This window comes from Passer domesticus, chromosome 18 (assembly GCF_036417665.1).
Source record: "Passer domesticus isolate bPasDom1 chromosome 18, bPasDom1.hap1, whole genome shotgun sequence".
NCBI classification, from domain to species: domain Eukaryota; kingdom Metazoa; phylum Chordata; class Aves; order Passeriformes; family Passeridae; genus Passer; species Passer domesticus.
The window spans coordinates 1,404,062-1,424,978 of NC_087491.1; the positions used below are offsets into that span (position 1 = coordinate 1,404,062).

The window sequence follows — 20,917 nt, forward strand, 5'->3', positions numbered from 1 at the left end:
TGATATTAAGGTGAAGATGAGTCATTTCACTGTCATAACACAAAAGGGAAGAGAAACCAGAGTGAAGAAAGCAGCAAATTCATTCAGCAGCAATTTGTGCTCCATAACCCTCTGGTGCTGAGGCTTTTAGGCCAGAGCAGCTCTGCTATTTAAGCAGACAGGGCAACACATTAAGCTGCTGCTTAGAGGTATTGGAATATATTGCACAGAGCCTGCTCCCTAGTGAGATCCCCAAAGGGCTCCCAGCTGTTTTTCCAAGGATGCATTATAGCCCTGTTGCAGTGCTGCTGTTTGTAGAGACTCACAGCTTTTCCAAGCAGGTCAAGCAATGACAGAAAGGGTGACTTTTCACAAGTGAAAGTTCAGATGGCTTAAAAATGTCAAAGTGAATACTCATCTCGCTTGGATGTGGCAAATACTGAGGGCTCTTAGCAGATGTGTTACAACCAGCTTAATAGCAGCTAAATAATGTATATTCCTGCATTCCAGGACTGCTGATGGATCACAGCACTGCAGGCACAGGAAGGACAGGGATCCAGGGAAGAGCTGATTCCTACCTGCTGATTCACACTAACTTTGGGCTAAAAACATCCTTTTATTTTGGTTTTGCACTCATCCTTTCAAACTAGGATTCCTCCTTATGTCTTAATCTTCAGCTGTGCTGGGGAACCTCCTTGCACACGCTCTGGGCACATCTGATCAAGGCAACCAGCAGGAAACAGAACCCTGTTAACAAATCTGTGGTCAAGAGAACCCCAAAAGGAAGCAATCAGCTGTGCCCCAGAGTACTGCAGCACCAGGTCCCATCACATCCAGGGCTTTTTCCTCACAGGTCCCCCAGGCAAATTACACAAAAGCTGTCACTTATGTGGGCTGATGGAAGAACTCTGACACAGAGAAGCAGAAAAGCTCCAAGTCCAGAGGACCAATCAACCCATAGATTGATGCAGCAGATTAGCTTCTCCTGCTTCCAGAGTTAAGAAGGATGAGGCAGCAGAACCTCTGGCAGAGTCAGAGCCATGGAACAGTTTTTTCCCACTACTTGTGGCAGCACTGACACAAGGGAAGGCCCAGGCCACTGCCCTGAGCCCCTCACATGCCACCAAGGCAATGAGCAGCACTGGGAAAGGGGAGAGTCCCCTTCCAGAAATCTCCCTCTTCCAAAGAGAGGTTCACACTCACTTCCAGAAGTGAAGAGAAGAAGAGCCAGGGTCTCCAAAAACTTCTGGGAACGATGACTAACCCATTGCAGGAGCCTCCCAACGTCTTTCCTGGCTGGCAGGGAGCAAACAGCTTCAGTCAGCCACCCACCAGCTCCTGGTGCTAACATCTTTTATTCCCTATCACATATGGTCTGAGGAAATTGATAACATCATGTTTGTGTAGACTGCTCCCCTGCAGAGACAGACGGGGCAGTTATTAAAAACAAAACCAACAAGGTGAGGGATAACAAGTCCCAGTGCCGGGTCCTGCACTTTAGCCACAACAACCCCTGCAGCACTACAGACTGGGGACAGAGTGGCTGGACAGCAGCCAGGCAGAAAGGGACCTGCAGGGACTGATGGACAGCAGACTGGACATGAGGCAGCAGTGTGCCCAGGTGGCCAAGAAGGCCAATGGCTCCTGGCCTGGATCAGGAATGGTGTGGCCAGCAGGAGCAGGGCAGTGATTCTTCCCCTGTGCTCAGCACTGGTGAGGCAGCACCTCGAGTGCTGTGTCCAGTTCTAGGCCCCCCAATTAAGGAAGGACTTGGAGGGGCTGGAGCGTGTCCAGAGAAGGGGAAGAAGGCTGGTGAGAGGACTGGAGCACAAGTCCTGTAAAGAGAGGCTGAGGGAGCTGAGGTTGTTTTTCCTGGAGGAGGCTCAGGGGAGACAGGGCATTGTCAAGGGCACAGGTTGCACTTGATGATCTCCAAGGACTTTTCCAACCTTGCTGATTCTGGGATTCTCTGAAACCACCCTTGGAGCAGTTGCAGGATGAGTCCTGAGACTCCTCTTCAGAAGCTCCAGCAGCCCAGGTGCCTCAGCTTCTCCTGCCAGCCCCAAAGCCCATCCTGTCAGTCCTGCAGAGCCTCTGCAGCTCCTCCTCATTGCCCAGAACAGGGAGCCCCACAGGCAGACACAGCAGCCCAGATGTGCCCCCCTGGCCTGTGGTGCCTCTGGCAAGGGAGCAGCACCAGGCACTGCAGGAGCCTGCAGACAATTCCTGCAGCACTTGGAGGATGATCCTGCTGCCCAAGGGACATTCCCACGGTGCCAAGTCAGGAACTGCAATGGGGAATGGGGCCAGAGAGGAAAGGGCAAAAAAGGATGGGCTTTTTGCAGGGGAGGGAACAGGGGTGGTGATGGAGAAGGAAGACTTGCTCACCATATGATGATCGACAAGTCTCGTCTTTATTCCCGAATCGCCAATTATTATACACCTTTTAATTAGCTCATGCATAGTGCAAAATCCCAGCTTACCATTGGCTAACTAGCTATCAGCTATCTACGTGCTGTTTTTGGTATAACTATTTACTACTTTCCCAGGCTGTCCCGCTCCACCACCTGTCTCTGTGTATTTCTTCATCCGTGGGCCAAGGACACACATTTTAATTGGAATGGCAACTCCCCTCATTCTCTATCTCGGTCAAATTAATCTCACTGTGAGCTATAGCTCGGAGCCAGCTTGTTACAAAGCTCTCAACATTTCCCCCGTTTTCTTTTTGGGCCAGAAGTGTTGTTTTCCAAGCCCTTTCCATCATCTGACTCACTATTCTTTGTATGCAATTAAGCAAGCATGGTAATACAAGCATTAGCAATACTATCACACAATATCTCTATAGCATATTGATACAGAATGATCTGATAAATTCATACAACACATACTCTCAAATTCTTCACAACCATGGCCTTGAGCTAATAATAAGAAATTGATTGCTGCTCTATTCTGCAATACTGCATGATTTACACTTTGTACATCTTGAGACAGCATGTCCAATACCTGGGAGGTGGCGTTCAGTTCGTCTTTGGCCCAGCAGCCTAATTGCTTGGCCAAATTCATGGCCTTATTAGCTGCCCCTCCAGGTAAAAGTGTGGCTACTACTACCTGTTTCAGCTCGCTCCAGAATGTGGGTTGCCCTATTTGGCAGTCCCTCTGGAGCGAAGAGAACAGGACTTAAGTTGCTTGATGCAGTCGTCTAGTGCCTGCTCAAACCCACAGTCCTTTTTAATCGGTCTAACAATGGACGTCTGTGTGAGGGTCACAAGCTTTCGACAGCGCGAAGCTATTATGTGAGTACGTACTTGCTTTTCTACTCGCTCACACAAGGTCTTAAGTTGCTAAGTAACATATGCCAAAATAATTTGCTCCGGGGCTTCATATAAGCCTAACAATCCTCCCAAATCAAGCCCTGTGAAATCCCTTAGTGCTCGCTGCCACGAGTTCTGCAAGTTCCAGGAGAATCGGCAGCTTGGGCACCAGTTCTGCCGAACGGTCGATTGCTCCAACCAAAACACCTTATTACAGTCTCCACAGTCTAGTGCGATCCATGCAGCACATTTATTGTCCCCACAGTCCAAGCATGGCTGTGATTGAGGAGCTTTTACTTCTACCATAAGGTCCTGACACCACTCGATCCAATCGTCAGGAAGATGAACGCAGGCACGTCACGCGTCGTTAGAGTAGGGCTGGAGGCGTTGCAAATAGGGTCGCAATATCAGCGTCAGTTTGTTGTGCACCCTCTCTTTGTCCTCCGGTGACAAGGCTGCGACGGTCCTCAACATCTGGTACAGCTCGAGTCCACTTCGCGGGGATCCACAAGGGTCCTGTTGGAGAGGAAACACAAAGATATCCCCTCCCCCAGTATAGTACCCTGGCAGCTACTCCTGCTACATAAAGGGAGTTAGTCACAATATTCAAAGGACCTTTTAAATTCATCATTGCCCATACTACAGCTAAAAGTTCTAATGTCTGTAGACTGTCCCTGGCATCTGCATCTAACAAATGTTGTCACCACTGTCCTTGCTGTTTCCATGTCACAGCTGCTCTCCTGGACTTTTTACCACCGTCCGTAAAGGCCGTGATAGCCCCCCTTAATGGTGACAGACTCCGAATGGGCTTTGTTATCCAGTCCCATTCTGTCATCCACTGGAGGGGACGAGGATGCAGTTTCCCAGTCTCCACGACAGCTCCAGCTCCTAAAAGGGCTTCCTGGAGCTCCCCAGAGTTCACCAAATACCAGTCAAGTGTGTCCTTTTTAATGGGCAATTGTATTGTGGAAGGCTCCGCTCCTGTAACTTGGATTGCTCTAAAACGTCCTTTCTTTATGAGGGATGCAATCATTTCAATTTTCAGTCTCACAGTTCTCTGTTGCTGTAGCGGTGGAGAAAGCCACTCCAATACCCTGAGCTCCCCCGTTTTCTTTTCAAGCTGAGACAGGGCACCTGTTAAAACAGAAACAAATCCCACATCCCGGCAGGACTGAAGAATCTTCTCAAAATCCTGGAGGTGAAGAATGGGTCCTGGTTTCATTTTGCAATGTTACATAAAGAAATGTTAAGATAAGAGTAATTAGGAGTTAATTTAGATAGTACACACAATCAACAACACATACAAGATAAGAAAATTACTAAACACTACAACACTGAACTCTTATCCCAGAGTCTGCGACAGCTGATAAACCTTAAAACGACAGAGAATTGGAGAAATCATGTCCGGATTCATGTTTCTCCAAATCACTTCTGAAAATGGCTCAGCTGTCATAGATGGTCAAATTGCCAAGTCAAAAGGACTTGAATACTTTTTGATGCAGAAAACATCTGGGTTGATTGTCAGTCACTCCATCCAAATAGAGTTAGAACTTGGCCAGAGCCCGAACTCTAATTGGTGAGTATCACTTAACATACTTTTTAAACAGGGCTTTTAAAAACAACTGTTATAAACAAGAAACCTTAGGGTTACAAACCAATCAAACCAGCAAATAATTGAATCCTTCTGATGTTTCTGTCAAGACAGATTTTCCAAACACAGCAAACTTCTTGAATTCTCTGCTGGAGTATTCCTGTAATAATAAATAAAAGAACCACAAAACTGGTAATTTGGCTAAAAACCTTCAGAAACATCTAAATAGTTAGGAAATAAAAAGACAGGATCCTGAAGAGACACGTGTCTTGCAGGTGATCACACAAAAAAAATAGAAAAACACATGAAAGGAAAACACATAAAAGGAAAACACATGAAAGCCAGCTGCAAATGTTACAATATACCAACAACAATTCTCATCACAAAAATCTGAAAACTCCCTAACAAGAAGTGCTTGAAGGGGTTAAGACAACCTTTTCAAAGTATTCATTTAGTATTAACAACAATCACCATTTATCAGCATTACCTACAGAAAATAAAAATAACAAAGATTATAAACTTAATATCAATAATTCTTAAAACTTTGAATCTTGGATAAATATTTTAAAACAAAACTGAGAAAGATGACAGATAATCTTAAACACAAATAATTTCACTTAAAATAAGGATAGTACAAAATAATTAGCACATTTACATCCATTTATCTAATGCCATCTCTTAATGAATAGAAGAGAGCAAAAACCATAAAGACTATAGTATACAGAAATATTACAGTTTAAATCTTCTCACATGTAGTCCAAACAGAAACTAGGAAGTTTACTTAGACTCTGTTTCTTTAAAAGGTTGTTCCTGCCTCAGGTAAGGAAAAGGCAATGAAGTCATCAAACTTAAAGCCATCAAACCCAAATACTCAATCACTTTTAGAAAAGCAAACACATTTACAAAAAATCCTGGTAAACTAATTGTAAAGTCTGTGGAACAGTTGGGTGAAATGCCCTGTATAACATCTGCTGCATGATGAAGCACTGTGTGAATTTTCAGAAGTTTTTCATCCTGATCTTGAAGAAAATTCCTGACCTGTTTTTTCTCAGACACTTGTTTGAATTGCTGCGATGGGCTGTCTGCTGTGGTTGCCAGGCAGCTGTGACAGGGCGGTGCCCTGAGGAATGTCTGCCCGCGCCCGTCTCCTGCCTGCTCTGGTAGAGCCTCAGTCTGCGCTATCCCGGGGGTGCGGAAAGGAACGCCCTCGCCTGAACCCGCGCAGCCCCGATCTTCTTTGGGCTCCGCTCTGCCTGGATTTCCGCACGGGCTGGTTCCCCCTGGCTCTGCGCCAACACCTGCAGCCAGCGGGAGCATGTCCCACACTGCTGGTGCTTTTGTGCCCTTGCAAAAAGTGAAAAAGCTCTCTCAGCTCTAGCTTTCGGGTTTCGCGTTACTGGTGCAGGTCCGCCGCCGCTACTACTGGTATTGTGTTTATTGCTGCCGCGTATTCGGCCCCCGCGTCTCGCCTTGGCTGGCACGGCCCTGGCAATCTGTGCGCTTTCCCCACGGACAGCTGCCGTGCGAGTTTTTGTCACCGTGCACGTCACTGGTTCTGCGGTGCGCGCAACCGCCGCCGGCACCGAGCACGACGCCTCCGCAGCGCTCGGTCCGCTCCGCCGCCGCACTGCTGGGACCGCCGCTACCATACGCGTTTCCCTCATGGTCCCGAACTTACGCCACTCTGTTAACTCATGTACTGTACAAGGATCTTGAGAAACTCCTTGTGCACACCCACAAGCTAACAACTGTGGGAGCTCTTTCTGCAAGTCCATGTCCTTAATCTGCTGCTTTTTTAAAAAGCAAATACATAAATCATATGCTGCTTGCCTTTCCATTTCTAATCAGCGCTGTTGCAAGGCTTTCAGACTCCGGCAGCATGTAGGCTAGGACTATCGATATAGCTCCCAGGGCTGCGAACTCGCAGTGGTTCGTTTGCCGTCCCCCCCCCTTGCTTCAGAGGGACCCGCTCTTACTTCTCCGATCCGTGGCAGCCGTGTCTGTCCGTAGTCGTCTTACGGGTCGATGTCGGGGTCAGCCATTTGATGGAGAAGGAAGACTTGCTCACCATATGATGATCGACAAGTCTCGTCTTTATTCCCGAATCGCCAATTATTATACACCTTTTAATTAGCTCATGCATAGTGCAAAATCCCAGCTTACCATTGGCTAACTAGCTATCAGCTATCTACGTGCTGTTTTTGGTATAACTATTTACTACTTTCCCAGGCTGTCCTGCTCCACCACCTGTCTCTGTGTATTTCTTCATCCGTGGGCCAAGGACACACATTTTAATTGGAATGGCAACTCCCCTCATTCTCTATCTCGGTCAAATTAATCTCACTGTGAGCTTTAGCTCGGAACCAGTTTGTTACAAAGCTCTCAACAGGGTGGGAAAGAGAAAGAAGCTTGGAAAAGGGAACAGAGAAGAAGTCAAAGGTGAAGCAGAGGAAATGCTGAGCGCAGTTTGGGGATGGCTGCCAGGCAGCCCTGGCTCTGAGCAACAGCGTCTGCAGTGGCACAGGAAACTCCCAGCTGATGGGAACAAACTTTCTGGCTGACTGCAGAGGCCAGGACAAAGCTCAGTGGTTTCCCTGGTGTCCCCCAGCCCTTGCTGGCCCCAGGGGCTGATGCCATTTTTGCTCCCTCAGGTTCATGTCCCCACAGCAGCAGCATGGGGGTGCTCCTGCCTGCTCTGTGCAGTACAAACAGGGGCTCCTGAGCCAGTGCTGCCGTGTCTGTGCCTGCAAGGATGCGTCACCTGTGTGAGCTGGGGGAGAGGCCAGGGCTGCAGAGGGGGATGTTGTTGGCAGCTCCATGAGGACGCTCTGGGACGCTGCCCTGGGCTGTGCAGTGCACTGGGGATGGATCAGCCCCTGCTCTGCTGCTCCTTCCCGTCTCCCCCAGGCCCTTGCAGAGCCCCAGCCATGCTGTTTGCCCCCAGCCTGCCCACGGCCAGCCTGGGGCTGCTCAGCCTGGGGCTTTTCTGTGCTGAACATTGGCCTGGCCGTGTTCTTGAGAGAGCCTGGACAAGGAGCCTGGAGCCCCCAGGGCCTGGCCTGAGGCGTCAGCGCTGCCCCAGCAGTGCCCATGGCCTGTCCCTGCTGCAGCCCCGGCACTGCCACCCCCAGGACTGTGCCCGGCCCCGAGAGCACTCAGGCCCTGCAGCAACACCAGGGCCAGCAGGGCAGCGGGGCAGGGCCACGGCAGCAGCACTGGCAACACCAAGTGCTGCTGCTGCTGCTGGGCACAGCTGCTGTGCCAGCACTGATCTGCCCCCAGCTCTGCACACAGACATTGCTGCTGCAGCTCCAGAGAAGGCAACAAAAGGGCATCTCTGCAGAAAACTCTCCTGGGAGTGGGTTTTGTTTTTTTAAAGCCATCAAGAGCGCAACCCCTCACTGACACACTCTGTGACCACTAGGAAAGTGGAGAGTATCTAAATTTCTTAGGGCATAAAGAATGATGACTCTTTATTGAATATATTATAAAAGTAAAACACTTGAAAAGAACCTCTAAAATGAAACCAACAAGATGTATCAAAGATGTATTATACTACAAGGGATTTGTAGAAACTGTCCAGTAGTTTAATGTTTCTGAAACCATCCAGTCATCAGTCTCCACACAGCAGTCTTGAGCTCCTGATTCCTCAGGCTGTAGATGAGTGGATTCAGGGTGGAGGCACCACCGAGTACAGAACTGACACGGACAGACGCAGGGATGAGGAGGAGATGGAGGGGGCCTTCAGGTAGGTCAAAAAATGAGGTGCTGACAAGGAGAGAGACTACTGCCAGGTGAGGGAGGCAGGTGGAAAAGGCTTTATGCTGTCCCTGCTCAGAGGGGGTCTTCAACATGGCCCTCAAGACCTGCACATAGGAGAAAACAATGAACACAAAACAGCCAAATGAAAAATAAAGACTAACCACAATCAGCCCAAGATCCCTGAGGTAGGACTGTGAGCAGGAGAGCTTGAGGATCTGCGGTACCTCACAGAAGAACTGGCCCAGGGCATTGCCATGGCACAGAGGCAGGGAAAATGTATTGACCGTGTGCATGAGAGCCGTGAGAAAGGCACTGGCCCAGGCAGCTGCTGCCATGCGGGCACAAGTTCTGCTGCCCAGGAGGGTCCCGTAGTGCAGGGCTTTGCAGATGGACACGTAGTGGTCGTAGCCCAAGGTCAGGAGGGAAAACTCTGCTGAGATAAAGAACAGAAAGAAAAAGAGCTGAGCAGCACATCCTGTGCAGGAGACGGTGGTGGTGTCCCAGAGGGAATTGTGCATGGCTTTGGGGACAGTGGTGCAGATGGAGCCCAGGTCGCTGAGGGCCAGGTTGAGCAGGAAGAAGAACATGGGTGTGTGCAGGTGGTGGCCGCAGGCTACGGCACTGATGATGAGGCCGTTGCCCAGGAGGGCAGCCAGGGAGATGTCCAGCAAGAGGCAGAAGTGCAGGAGCTGCAGCTGCCACGTGTCTGCCAATGCCAGCAGGAGGAAGTCGTGTCCCTCAGTGAGACCCATTAAAAGTCCAAGCAACTTTGGAGTTGGATTCTGCCTTGGAGTTCTGGAGAGGTTTCTTCAGCTGCCTCTCAGGGGCTGATGTTCAGGTCCTGAGCACAAAGCCCCAGAGGGTCATTCAAGTCCTGGTGCTGTGTCTGTGCTGCTGTGCTGGGCTGGGCTCCTGGCACAGAGGCAGCTGCTGGTAAGCAAGAAGAGCTTCAAAAGCACATTTCTCTTGATGAGCAGCTCTTCTGCCAGCCCAGCAGGGCTGGGGCACTGCCTGCAGCCAGCCCGGGCACAGCCCAGAGGCACAGAGAGCTTCAATCAGTCAGGGCTGGGAAGGTGCTGAGAAGTGCCTGGGGCAGAATCACTGCCAGCCCTTGGCACAGGAACCTCTGGCTGCAGGACAATGCAGCTGCAGCTCCTGGAGCCATCTCCTAAAGCTGGAATATCCCAATTCCTGCAGACTCTGTGAGTACATTCTCTGATTGTCTCTTGTGCAGAGCAGCCAGGGGTGCCCAGGGCTGTCCTGCAGAGCAGGCTCCTGCAGCCCAGGGCGCTGTGCTGGGGCAGGGACTCTGCTGCCTGCCAGGGACAGCTCTCAGCCAGCCCTGGCAGCTGCTCCCTACACTGGGGGGCAAGATCTGGTGGGAAGGACACAGCTGGTAAGGTTTGGAAGTGTTCTCCTTGCGTGGTGAGGATGCTGCATTGTTCAGCACTGCTCCAAGCATGGCATTTAATTCCATAACATTTCCAAGTAGATTATACAGGGAGCACAGTGAGGCAGTGGGGGAATAAAAAGGAAAATCCTGCTTTTTAATCTAGTGCTCTAGGTTGCCTGGATGGAAAATTGCACATAGATATTCATCTCTAAATTGAGGTTGAGAAAAATGAAAAAAATATCTCTCCGATGTTAATAAACCAGGCAGTGACAGAAATCAGCACAGGTTTTCCTAGACATAGCATCTGTGTCACTTTTCCATCCTCCTCAGGGTTGCTCTGACATTGCCATCAGAGCCTGCAGAGCCAGAGCTGCCCCTGGGCAGTGCCAGAGCTGGGAGGGGTCTGCAGGGCAGTGCTGAGCCCCCAGGGCTGGGCTGGGCTCTGGCAGCACTGACAGGTCCCAGCCCTGGGCACAGGGAAGCAGCTGCTGGCAGGGACAGCTCAAGGCAGCAGAGCCCTGGGCAGGCAATGGGGGGGAAAGTGCCCCCAGGCTTTACTGGGATATTTAAAGTCTTCTGAAAACCCAACTATTTTATGATTACTTTTTCAAGAGGTCCCCTTGCCAAGACACTGCAAATGTACAACAGCAGCTCCATCAGACTGAGAAAGTGTCCCCAGGCCCCAGGCAGAGCAGAGAACTGGAGGCACTGATGACAGGTGGGGACAAAGAGAAGCCAAGTCTTGGTGCCCTGGGGCACAGAAGCAGGGTCTGTGCCACCAAGGGCTGGGAGGAGACACCTCGTCCTGAGGCTCTGGGGCCTCCTGGCACAGCCCCAGCCAGGCTGGGCACTGCCAGCCCCTTGTCCTGCCCTCAGCATCCCCCGCTAGCCCACATCCCAGTGGCCTCAAGGATCTGCTGGAAGGAGTCCCTGGGGAGCCTTGCTCAGCAGTGGCCCTGGGGGCTCCTGAATGCTCCCAGGGACTGCAGGTTTGCAAAGGACTTTGGGTTTTGCTTTTGGCTTGGAGTCTCTGGGAGGTTTGTGCAGTCATGGCCTCCAATTATCTGCTGTAATTAGTCCCTTGAGATTCTTTGTCAGTAACAACACTCAGTGGGGCTAATTAATGCTTCAAGGTACTTCAGTTATTTGAAGGTACTTGTTGTTTCCCTTTTGATAGAGACTCTGTGAGAGGTTTGTGCAATCATGGCCCCTGCCATCATGGCCCCTGCCATCTCTCCCTGCTTTAATGAGTCCCTTGAGATCTTTGTACTGACACTCAGTGGGGCTCCTTAATACTTTGAGGAACTTAAGGGTTTTTAAAATACTTTGGAATTTCCTTTCCACACTCAGTCTCTGAGAGGTTTTTGTGCCATCCTGGCCTCCAATTCTCTCCTTCAAGGAGTCCATGAGGAGCCTGTGTTGGGGATGGACCTCATTGGGTCCCATTCAGGCTTTGAGACACTTTGGGTGTTTCCTCTGACTTTGACTCCTGGAAAGATTTGTGCAATCTCCTCTCAGGCTCTGAGGTACGAGGGCTCAGCTCCAAATGCACCACAGGGCTCATTAGGATCAAGCAAGTCCTGACAAACCATGGCTCTGCCTTGATTTTCCTCTGCTCTGCACAGTTCATCAGGAAGATTTCTATAATGGTTTTGGTTCAACAATTTGAGATTTCCTGGCCAGTGCATCAATTATTGAGGTGGGTTCAATGTTGGGTAATTTCCAGTGCACCCACTAGAATATTATTAATCATTTCCTGCTATGAGGTAGGATTAGGAGAAAGGGAAAACAGGCTCAAAACTTTAAAAGTGTATAAAGAAAAGTTTATGAATAATAACTAAATGAAAGAATAATAAGAACCAGATCAAAACTTTCAGAACAATTTTCTCTTCCTTATAACCTTTTCTTTCTTACTGAGCATGTAAGGAAATAAACCCTAAAATTTCAGTCTGTTTACGATCTCTAGAATAGTCTTTCTGCAATTCACTTAGGGAGAGGAGTCTCTCTTTCATGCTATGGAGGCTTCTCCATAAGAAAACAGTTCTCCATGGCTCTCAGTTCCCATGAATAGCAGCCACCCTGAAAATCTGCAGTAGTGAAGTCCCTCCCATTTTTTCACACCTTTCCCCACAGCTGCGTTTATGGGCCATGTCAATGTATGGGGTATTGGTTTAAAGATGAACTGTTTGAGAGCAACGGTTCTCTTCATCTATTTCTGAAATAATCTTAATCTCTGAGAACAGAGATCTTCTCTTTGTTCTGTGAGGACACAGGGTCTCATCACTCTTCACTCTTTCAATGTTCAAACGTCTCATGGGATCACAGCTACTTCAATATCTTCTTACATTAGTATGGTGGCCTTTGCTGAACAAGTCATCTCCCCATATTTTTCAATGTGTTGTAGGGAAAAAGAGAGTTTGATTTATTAATTGCATCCTTCTTTATAGCTTTACAAGACAATTTCAGCCTCAAGATCAGGGCATTTCCTCATCCCTCCCATCTGGGACTCAACTTCCTCTTCACTGATCTTGGTGCTTTTATGTTGCTCCTCTGTGTGCCTCCACTTTGTCCTTTTCTCTCCCTCGAGGGAGGATGGAAGCACTGAAAGAGTTAATATCTCTCCCGGGGTCTGCAGATGGTTCTGTGACCCCGGCCAGGCTCGGTCCTTGCGGCCGGAGCTCTTTTACTATGGAGGTTTCTGCAGCGGCTGCGCTGGGGCTGTGTCAGGATGGGCCACGCTGGGGCAGGGCCATGATCTCAGTAGCCAGGCCAGAACACAGCAGCAGCACGGCCAGGGCCCATGGCTTCTCCTCCCCCTGCCCGGGGCTTGCGGGTGAACCCCAAGGGTGGCAGAATCTTGGCCGAGCCGGCCCGGCCCGGGGCTGCTCCTGGGGCCCGGCAGATCCTGGCTCGGCTCGGGCTGGCGGCAGGGCAGGGCTCGGTAGCGCCCAGGTGTTGGAAACTGCAGCCATGGCCCGGCCCAGCCTCGGCCCAGCGGCCTCCCCTGCCCTGCCCGGCAGCCGATGGGGCCTGGGGGGCTCCCTGGGAAGGAGCCCGGCCCCACGGCAGGAGCCGTCCGGCCCGGCCCAGCTGAGACAGGGGCTGGGCCAGCCTTGTTACCTCTTTGCTAGGCAGAAGGGAAAGAGACCCTTCCAGGCTTCTTTATCTTTAACATGTGTCATCACAGAGGCATGTACAGTTTCCTTAGTGGTTTAACAGATTGTCCATTCTCAAAGACAATAACAATTAGGGGTTTTTGGACATGGAGGAAGCTGCTAGCAGGTTCTATTAGGACATCATTTCCATGATGCAAAACCCCCACAACAGCAGAGACCACAGAGCTCCTTTGTCCATATGTAGTGGTCATGTTCCCAAGGCCTCAAAAGCCCTCCTTGGGAAATCTCTGGGCCCTCTCCAAGGTGTTTTCAAATGAAAATATTCATCTCAGTCTAAGAAAATCACCAGAGGACAGGGCCAGCCTGACCTGTCTTTCCTGGCTACTTTTGTCAGGGAGCAATCCTTGCATATATGGAAATTGAGAGGCCAAATTTCAATTTTGGCCATGGTCCCTTGGCAGGAAGGCCAGTTGTTTTCCAAAAGAATGAAGTAACAGAGCCCCATTGTTTCAGGGGCAGATGAGAGGTGACCACCTTGCATGTGGGAAAATTTTTGAGGGAAAGTATCAGTTTTGGCAATGAGCATCTAAAAAGACAGATGGTTCTTTTCTGTAGCATGGAAAGCATGGAGCCCCAGTGTTGCAGGAGCTGATGAGAAGCAGCCCTTGACATCCCAAGATCAGCCAGACCTGTCAGGTGGCCCCTGGGAGGCCAAGCTGTTGCCATGATAATTTAGGGAAAAAGCCTCTGCTAGGATTTTTCCTGTCCTGAGGAGCTGAGGGCCTCAGGAAAGAAATGTAAACAATGGCTATCTGCTGCTGTGGAATGCCACGGGTGCATCGTCCATTGGTTCATGTAGGTTGTTTTCAATCAGTGACCAATCACAGCCACCTGTGCCAAGGCTGTGAGCAGTCACAGGTTTTTGTTATTGATTCCTATTCTATTCTTGTCTTTGTAGCCTTCTGATCTTCTTCTCTCTGTTCTTTTAGTATAATTGTAATGTAGTATTTTAGTATAATATATATCATAATAAATCAGCCTTCTGATGAAAATGGAGTCAAGCCTCGTGGTCTCGCACTAGGGATCTCAGTCTAAACAAGAATTGGTGACCCCTGGACGTGTGAAACTGATGGTCACCCCAAGAGTGACCATGGAATCTAGCCTGGAGCTGAAGAAATGAGACCGTGAAGATGGGCAGAGTTCACAGCCAAGACGAACAGGAGAACCTGTTGGACTTTCCTGGAGATTGTGTCCAGAGACCGCAGAGCAGCAGAGCTGCACAGCTGGATCCACAAGGACACTGCCTAGAGGTACTGTTATTTTTTCCCTTCCTGAAGATCCTGCCATTCGCAAAAGGTGGGAGGAAAGTTGGGAAAATGTACCTTCGGAAGCTCAGGTTCCGTTTACTGCATCAGAGGAGAAAGTTATTAAACTCTGGTGCAGATGGGGACGCAGGGACGGTATTCCTCATTGTCTGTGGGAGAGACGGTGTTATGAGTTCTTCAGATGGGCAAAATTTCATAGACTTGTTACAAATGTCGTATACTCCCTTGATTTAGGTTTTTGGGAGTTCATGAACGCTGCTTTTACGTGGACAATAGTCCAGGGTGTTTATCCCCAATGATGCATGCAGTGCATGTACTGATTTATGGCGTTATCTTGAAATGGGGACGGGCTGCGGGGGACATCATGGCTCGGGTGCGCAGTCGCGTTCTGTCCCTGCCAGCTTCAGCACGAGAGAAGCCTCTCAAAGAAGGCGAACCGCGAGTTTGCAGCCCCCCCGCCCTGCCCACAGCTGAGCAAAAGTTTTTCTCTGCTCCCTCGGAGCAAACAGAGCTGCCTTCCCCGCCCACTCCTTCTCTTGGGGGGGATGGGGAGCCGGCCCCGCCGCTTTCCGGGCCGGCCCCGCCCGCTTTGCCGCGGAATTCTCCGCTTCCCCCACCCTGGGAGGGGGCGGATCCGATTCCGTCTCAGCCAGCCCCGCAGGAGGCGCCGGACCCTGCGGCTCCGCCTCAGCCGGCTCCGCCCGCTGCCCTGCAGCCGCCCGGGCCAGCTCCGCCGGCTCTGATGACTGCGCCTGCGCCGCGGCACCCGGAACCGCCTCCCGCCGATCCGCCCGTGTTGCCAGGCAATGCGATCAACAACAGTGATTCCCCGGCTGTGCTGCTGTCCCCGGGAGCTGCAGGAGCTGCCTCCGTGTCTTCTTCCTCTGCATCACCGCCGGCAACTGAACTCGCAACGGTGCAGGCGGCGCCGGCGCGGGCCGACCCCGTTCTGAGCCCGCCGCCCCCGCCTGTCCCGCCGCTCCCTGCTGATCCAATTGCAGTGCAAGAGCTTGCTGAGAATGGTGCTGAGCCCACGGGACCACCTCAAGAGTCGACACCAGCGCCCGTGCTGCCCGCACCGCCCAACCCAGTTGTCCCGCTGGTTTTCGAAGCTCCGTCATTCGCATCAGACCCTGCGAAGAGCCTGTCCTTCCGTGGAGGAGGCGTGGCCCTCCAGCTAACTGCAGGAGCAGTTCGGCTGGCTGTGTTCAAAATTAGTATGGTTTCTGGGTCATTTCGTGTGTGGTCGGGGGCTTCTCCCTGGGGGTTGGGGTGCCTGCCTTCCCCTGAGCACCCCAGCGGCGTGGGGGAGTTGGCTCCTGTGGTATCTGCCTCTAGTTCCCAGCCCAGTGGGGATGGGGGTGGTGCTGAGGGGCAGAAAGCAGGAGAAGTGGCATTTGCATTGCAGGAGCAAGAGAAACAGAGCAAAGCAAGCATTGCTCGCTTGCTCTGGGGACAAGAAACCCTCAGATCTGGGATGACAATTCCTGAGAAAGCTTCTCTTCCCGAGCTGCCGGTGTGCACCGGTGCTGCTGGGGGGAGGAAGCATTGGGTCATTTCTGCTCTGAAGACACTGGCAGCATGGTCCTGCCAGGTTCTGAGCATGCAGAGCCCGCCTCACAGGCTGGTTCTGGACCATTTGGCTCATTTCCCTGGGCCGGGGCCACTGCCCCGCCCAGTGCTCAGTTTGGGGACTTTGCTTTCCCCACAGGGACCTGGGCCACCATTCTGTGAGCCAGGTCTGGGTTCTCTGGTCCGTCCACCAGGACCAGGGCCACCGAATGGTCCTAGAGACCCTCTGCTGCTGCTCTTCTTCTGAAAAAAAAAAAAAAAAATATATTAATAAAGAAAAGTGGAAAGAGCTAGCAGCTCAAAAGCATTGAAAAGCCAAAAATTAGCCTCAGCCCAAGTGGTTCAATGAAGGGCTGTGGCCAGGGCATTCCAGAAATTTTCTCTGAATTGTTTCATGACTGTCGATGGATTTTTCATGATTCTTGTTTTCTTTAGCAGTTCTTTGTTTCAGAATTCTGCAAGCCTGTTTCAGGACCAAAGGGGACTTCCAGAGATGTCAAAGAAGAACATCTTCAGTCCATGGACTCTGTCCTGAAACTCAGCTGTTTGGACTCGAAACAATGAACTTTCTCTGCATGTGTTTTTTGCATTTACTTATTTTTTAAGATTGTTTTAGTGATATGATATAATTAGATGTTTGATAAGTGAAGAATTTCCCTGAATGTTCTACAGGTGAAGAATTTCCCTGACCATTCCACATCAGCAGATCATTGAGATTTTGATTGGCAACAGATGAACCTCAAGAGGTGCTTCTTCTCTCTTCTGCAAGGCCAGTAGAAGAGATTGCAAACATTTCTTTTTCTATTTAATTTAATAAATTTAAAAGGGTGAGATGTTGCCATGATAATTTAGGGAAAAAGCCTCTGCTAGGATTTTTCCTGTCCTGAGGAGCTGAGGGCCTCAGGAAAGAAATGTAAACAATGGCTATCTGCTGCTGTGGAATGCCACGGGTGCATCTTCCATTGGTTCATGTAGGTTGTTTTCAATCAGTGACCAATCACAGCCACCTGTGCCAAGGCTGTGAGCAGTCACAGGTTTTTGTTATTGATTCCTATTCTATTCTTGTCTTTGTAGCCTTCTGATCTTCTCTCTGTTCTTTTAGTATAGTTGTAATGTAGTATTTTAGTATAATATATATCATAATAAATCAGCCTTCAGATGAAAATGGAGTAAAGCCTCGTGTCCTCGCACCAGGGATCTCAGTCTAAACAAGACCAAGCCAGCCAGACCTGCTCCATGTTCCCTCAGTTCCATGGGGCCCCACAGGGTCCCAGTAGACCCTTGCTTCCATGAGGCACTGAGGTGTCATAATGGCCCCTTGGTGACACGAGGCCCTGAAGGGGCCTAATGTTCTCCATGGTTCCATCAGGCCTCACAGAGTCATAATGGTATCTGGGGTCCATGAAGCCTTGCTGTGTCACCATGGCCCCTCTGTTCCATGGGCTCCAGTGGTGGCACAATGATCCCCTTGGTTCCATGAGGTCCCCACAGTGTCCCAGTGATCTCCATGGGAAGGAAAGAACCGACCCCCAGTGTTGCAGGGGCAGTCACCAGAGGCCAAGGCCAGCTGGACTTGGAGGTACTTGCAGATTTTGCCTGGGAGCAACCCTTAAATATACAGAATTTTAGAGTTGGAATCCTAATTTCAGACATGGACACCACGAGGAGAAGGATGGTTCTTTTCCATGGGAAGGAAAACACGGAACACTAGTGTTTTGGGGGCAGATGAAAGGTGGTCATAAGAGGCCGAGGACAGACAGTCTGTCTTTCTTAGTTGGTTTGGTCTGAAAGGAACCCTTGGATATAGGGAATTTGTGTGGTGGAACCCCAATTTCAGCCATTTCTGTGTAGACAAGAAGGATGGTCCATTTCTATAGGAAGGAGTGCACAGAGCCCAAGTGTTTCAAAAATAGAAGAGGAGAGAGATGGCTCCTGGAAGGCCAAGCCAGCCAGACCTGTTTGTCCTGGCCGCTGTTGTCAGGGAGGACTTCTTGGATATATGGAATTTGGGAAGAGGAATCTCAATTTTGAGCATGGACACGTGGAGAAGAAGGACAGATCTGTTTCACCGGAGAGAAAGCACCGAACTCCAGTGTTTGGAAAGCAGATGAGAGGCAGCCCCCAGAAGGCCATGGGCAGCCAGACCTTTCTGTCCTGGCAGCTTTCACTTGGGAGAAATCCTTGGATGTACAGAGTTTTGGAGGTGCAATCCCAGTTTTAGCGATGGGCAACAGGATCAAAATGGTTGGTTTTTTTTCCAGTAGGAAAGAAAAGTGTAAAGTCCAAGTGTTCTGGAAGAAGATGAGAGGTGGCCACCCCTAGGCCAAGCCAGACAGACTGACTCTCCTGGCACTGTTTGTTTAGGGGCTATCCTTGGCCATAAGGCATTTTGGAGGTGGAATCTCCATTTTGGCCATGGGTGCCTGGACAGGAAGAAGAGTTCTTTTCATTAGGAAGGAAAGCACAGAGCCCCAGGGTTTCCGAGGCAGATGAGTGCCAACCCTCAGGAAGCCAAGGCCATCCAGACTTGTCACTCCTGGCAGCTTTTGTCTGGGAGCTATCCTTGCATATGGGGAATGCTGGAGGCAGATGCCCAATTTTGGCTATGACTGCCTGGTCAAGATGGATGTTTTTCCCATAAGAAAGAGAAGTCCATGGTCCCAGTCTTCCAAAGGCAGATGGGAGATGGCCCCTGGGGGTCCAAGGCAGCCAGATCTGCCACTCCCAGCAGATTTCTTCTGGGAACAATCATTGCATATAAGGAAATTTGGTGGGGGAATCCCATTTTTGGCCATGGGGCCCTGGAAGAGGACAGTTCTCTCCTACAGAAAGGAAAGCCCAGAGCCCCGGTGCTTCAGGGACAGATGAGAAGCAGCCCTCAACATGCCAAGGTCAGCTGGACCTGTCAGGTGGTCCCCAGGAGGCCCAGCCAGCCAGACCTCTTCCATCTTCCCTTGGTTTCATGGGACCCCGCAGTGTCCCAATGGTCTCCTTGGTTCCATGAGGCCCTGGAGTGTCACAATGTTCCCCCTGTTTCTGCAGTGTCACAATGGCCTCATGCTTCCATGAGACCTTGCAATGTTACAATAGTTTTGTGGTGCCACAAAGCCCTGATGTGTCACCATGGCTCCATGCGCCCTCACTGTGTCACAATGGCTCCTCCGTGACACTATGGGCTCCACAAGGTCACCATGGACCCTTGGCTCCTTGGGGCCCCAGAGTTTCACAATGGTTTCCTTGATTCCATGAGGCACCAGAGTGTCACCATGGCCCCTTGGTTCCATGAGGTTCTGTAGTGTCACTGCGGTCTCTGTCAGAGGCTGGATGAGATCAATGTCCCGAGACACCATGGGATGCTCGGAATGCCTGTGTGAGGCCAGGCCGGGTGAGGCCTTGGTTTGTGAGGGGACAGAGCCCCGCCCCCAGCCCTGGCAGAGCTGTCAATCACACACCAGAGGCACAATCACACGCTAGCAGCTGGTGCCTGCCCTGACTCTGATTGGCCAAGCCACTGGCAGTCCCACCCAGGGGCGGGCCCATGAAGGCCCAGGGGGTTAAAAGCCAGAGCACGAGGCCAGCCCATGCTCTGGATCCTGCCTTCTCCTGGGGCTTCTCTGTCAGAGATGCTGGAACCTGAGCGGTTGGTTCCTGTTTGTGTGTCTTTCTATAGATCTTCTGTCTTTCTATAGATCCTCTGTCTTTCTGGTGTTCTCTACTTCTTCTCCTTCTAATCCTACTCATCTTGAACATTGTCGGGTAACAGCATCTTAAGGGTTAAAGGTATTTAGGTTAAATGTGTGGGAATCCAGGACAAAGGGAATATTTCTCTCTCTGCTCTGAGGAATCCTGACCCTCAGAGAAACACTGCCTTCAACCTTTGCCTGTGCAGAGGACTTCCAAGACTCTGAGATAGATTAGAATTTATCAAAGTGTGAAATATCTAATAGAGAGTAGTACAGTATGTCACTTGGGTGAGAAATTTAGGTTTTGGGATTTTTAGTATGGTGTAGATAGGAAGCAAGATGCAGGAATTTGGGTATAGTCCCTGTCTTCTTCTTCTTCATCTGCTCCATTTTCTGCAGTGTTGGTGACAGAGGATGACTGGTCAAGGCAAGCACAGTGGAGAGGTTACGTGGACTGTCCAGGGATGAGTTCTTGGTAGGTAAGTAAAAATAATGCATGCCTTAAGAATTAATTGGATGAGACAACTTTAAAAGACCTTGAAATTGTATATTTTGGGAATATTTTGTGGTGCTTTTCCAGCCCACTGAGCCTGGCATAGACAGCATGCAAAACTTTAGATAAGATTAAAATAAAGAAGAAGCTGTAGACCAAAGAAGCCCTGTGCATCTTCTTTTCCCTGGCACAGAACTGTTACAGGAGGGTTTCCCCCATCCCTGGTTCTTTTCCATGGCCAGGAAAGCACGGAGCCCCAGTGCTGCAGGAGCTCCCCCTAGAAGGGCCCAAAGTAAAACATCAATAACTGGTGCCCCGACAATGTTTGTAATAAGTTGTTTTTTCCATAAAGTTGTTTACTGCAGGGTCTTGTCTTCATTAGCCAAGCATGTGAAATGTGTTGGTGAAATGACCAATGAGGTCCACCTGTAGCACACCAAAGTATAAAAGAAGAGAATTGAATAAACTGGTGGATTTTAGCCCTTAGCCTTCTGAGTCTGTGTCATCTCTGACTCAACGGTGACTTTTTGGGATCTGTGGATGACATTGGGGTATTTTCTGTACGTCGAAACCCAACAGGATCTTCTCCAATAAACTTTGCCTGAAGCTCCCACTGTGCCCATGACAGGAACCCCTGTGAGTGTCTGGGACATCCCACCTCTTTGGCAGCCTGGGGACCCCTGGGATGTCAC

General features: G+C 50.2%; 1 protein-coding gene across 1 annotated transcript in view; it reads left to right on the forward strand.

The window, feature by feature from the left end:
- LOC135283009 (sterile alpha motif domain-containing protein 1-like) overlaps positions 1–20,711 on the forward strand; it is a 194,644-nt gene extending 173,933 nt beyond the window's left edge. Inside the window, exons 3-5 of the mRNA XM_064393356.1 lie at positions 14,234–18,940; positions 20,132–20,207; positions 20,578–20,711. Coding sequence (XP_064249426.1) covers positions 14,773–16,296 — 1,524 coding nt within the window. The 5' untranslated portion in view covers positions 14,234–14,772 and the 3' untranslated portion in view covers positions 16,297–18,940; positions 20,132–20,207; positions 20,578–20,711. The remainder of the gene's footprint in view (positions 1–14,233; positions 18,941–20,131; positions 20,208–20,577) is intronic.
- The last annotated feature ends 206 nt before the right edge of the window (positions 20,712–20,917 follow it).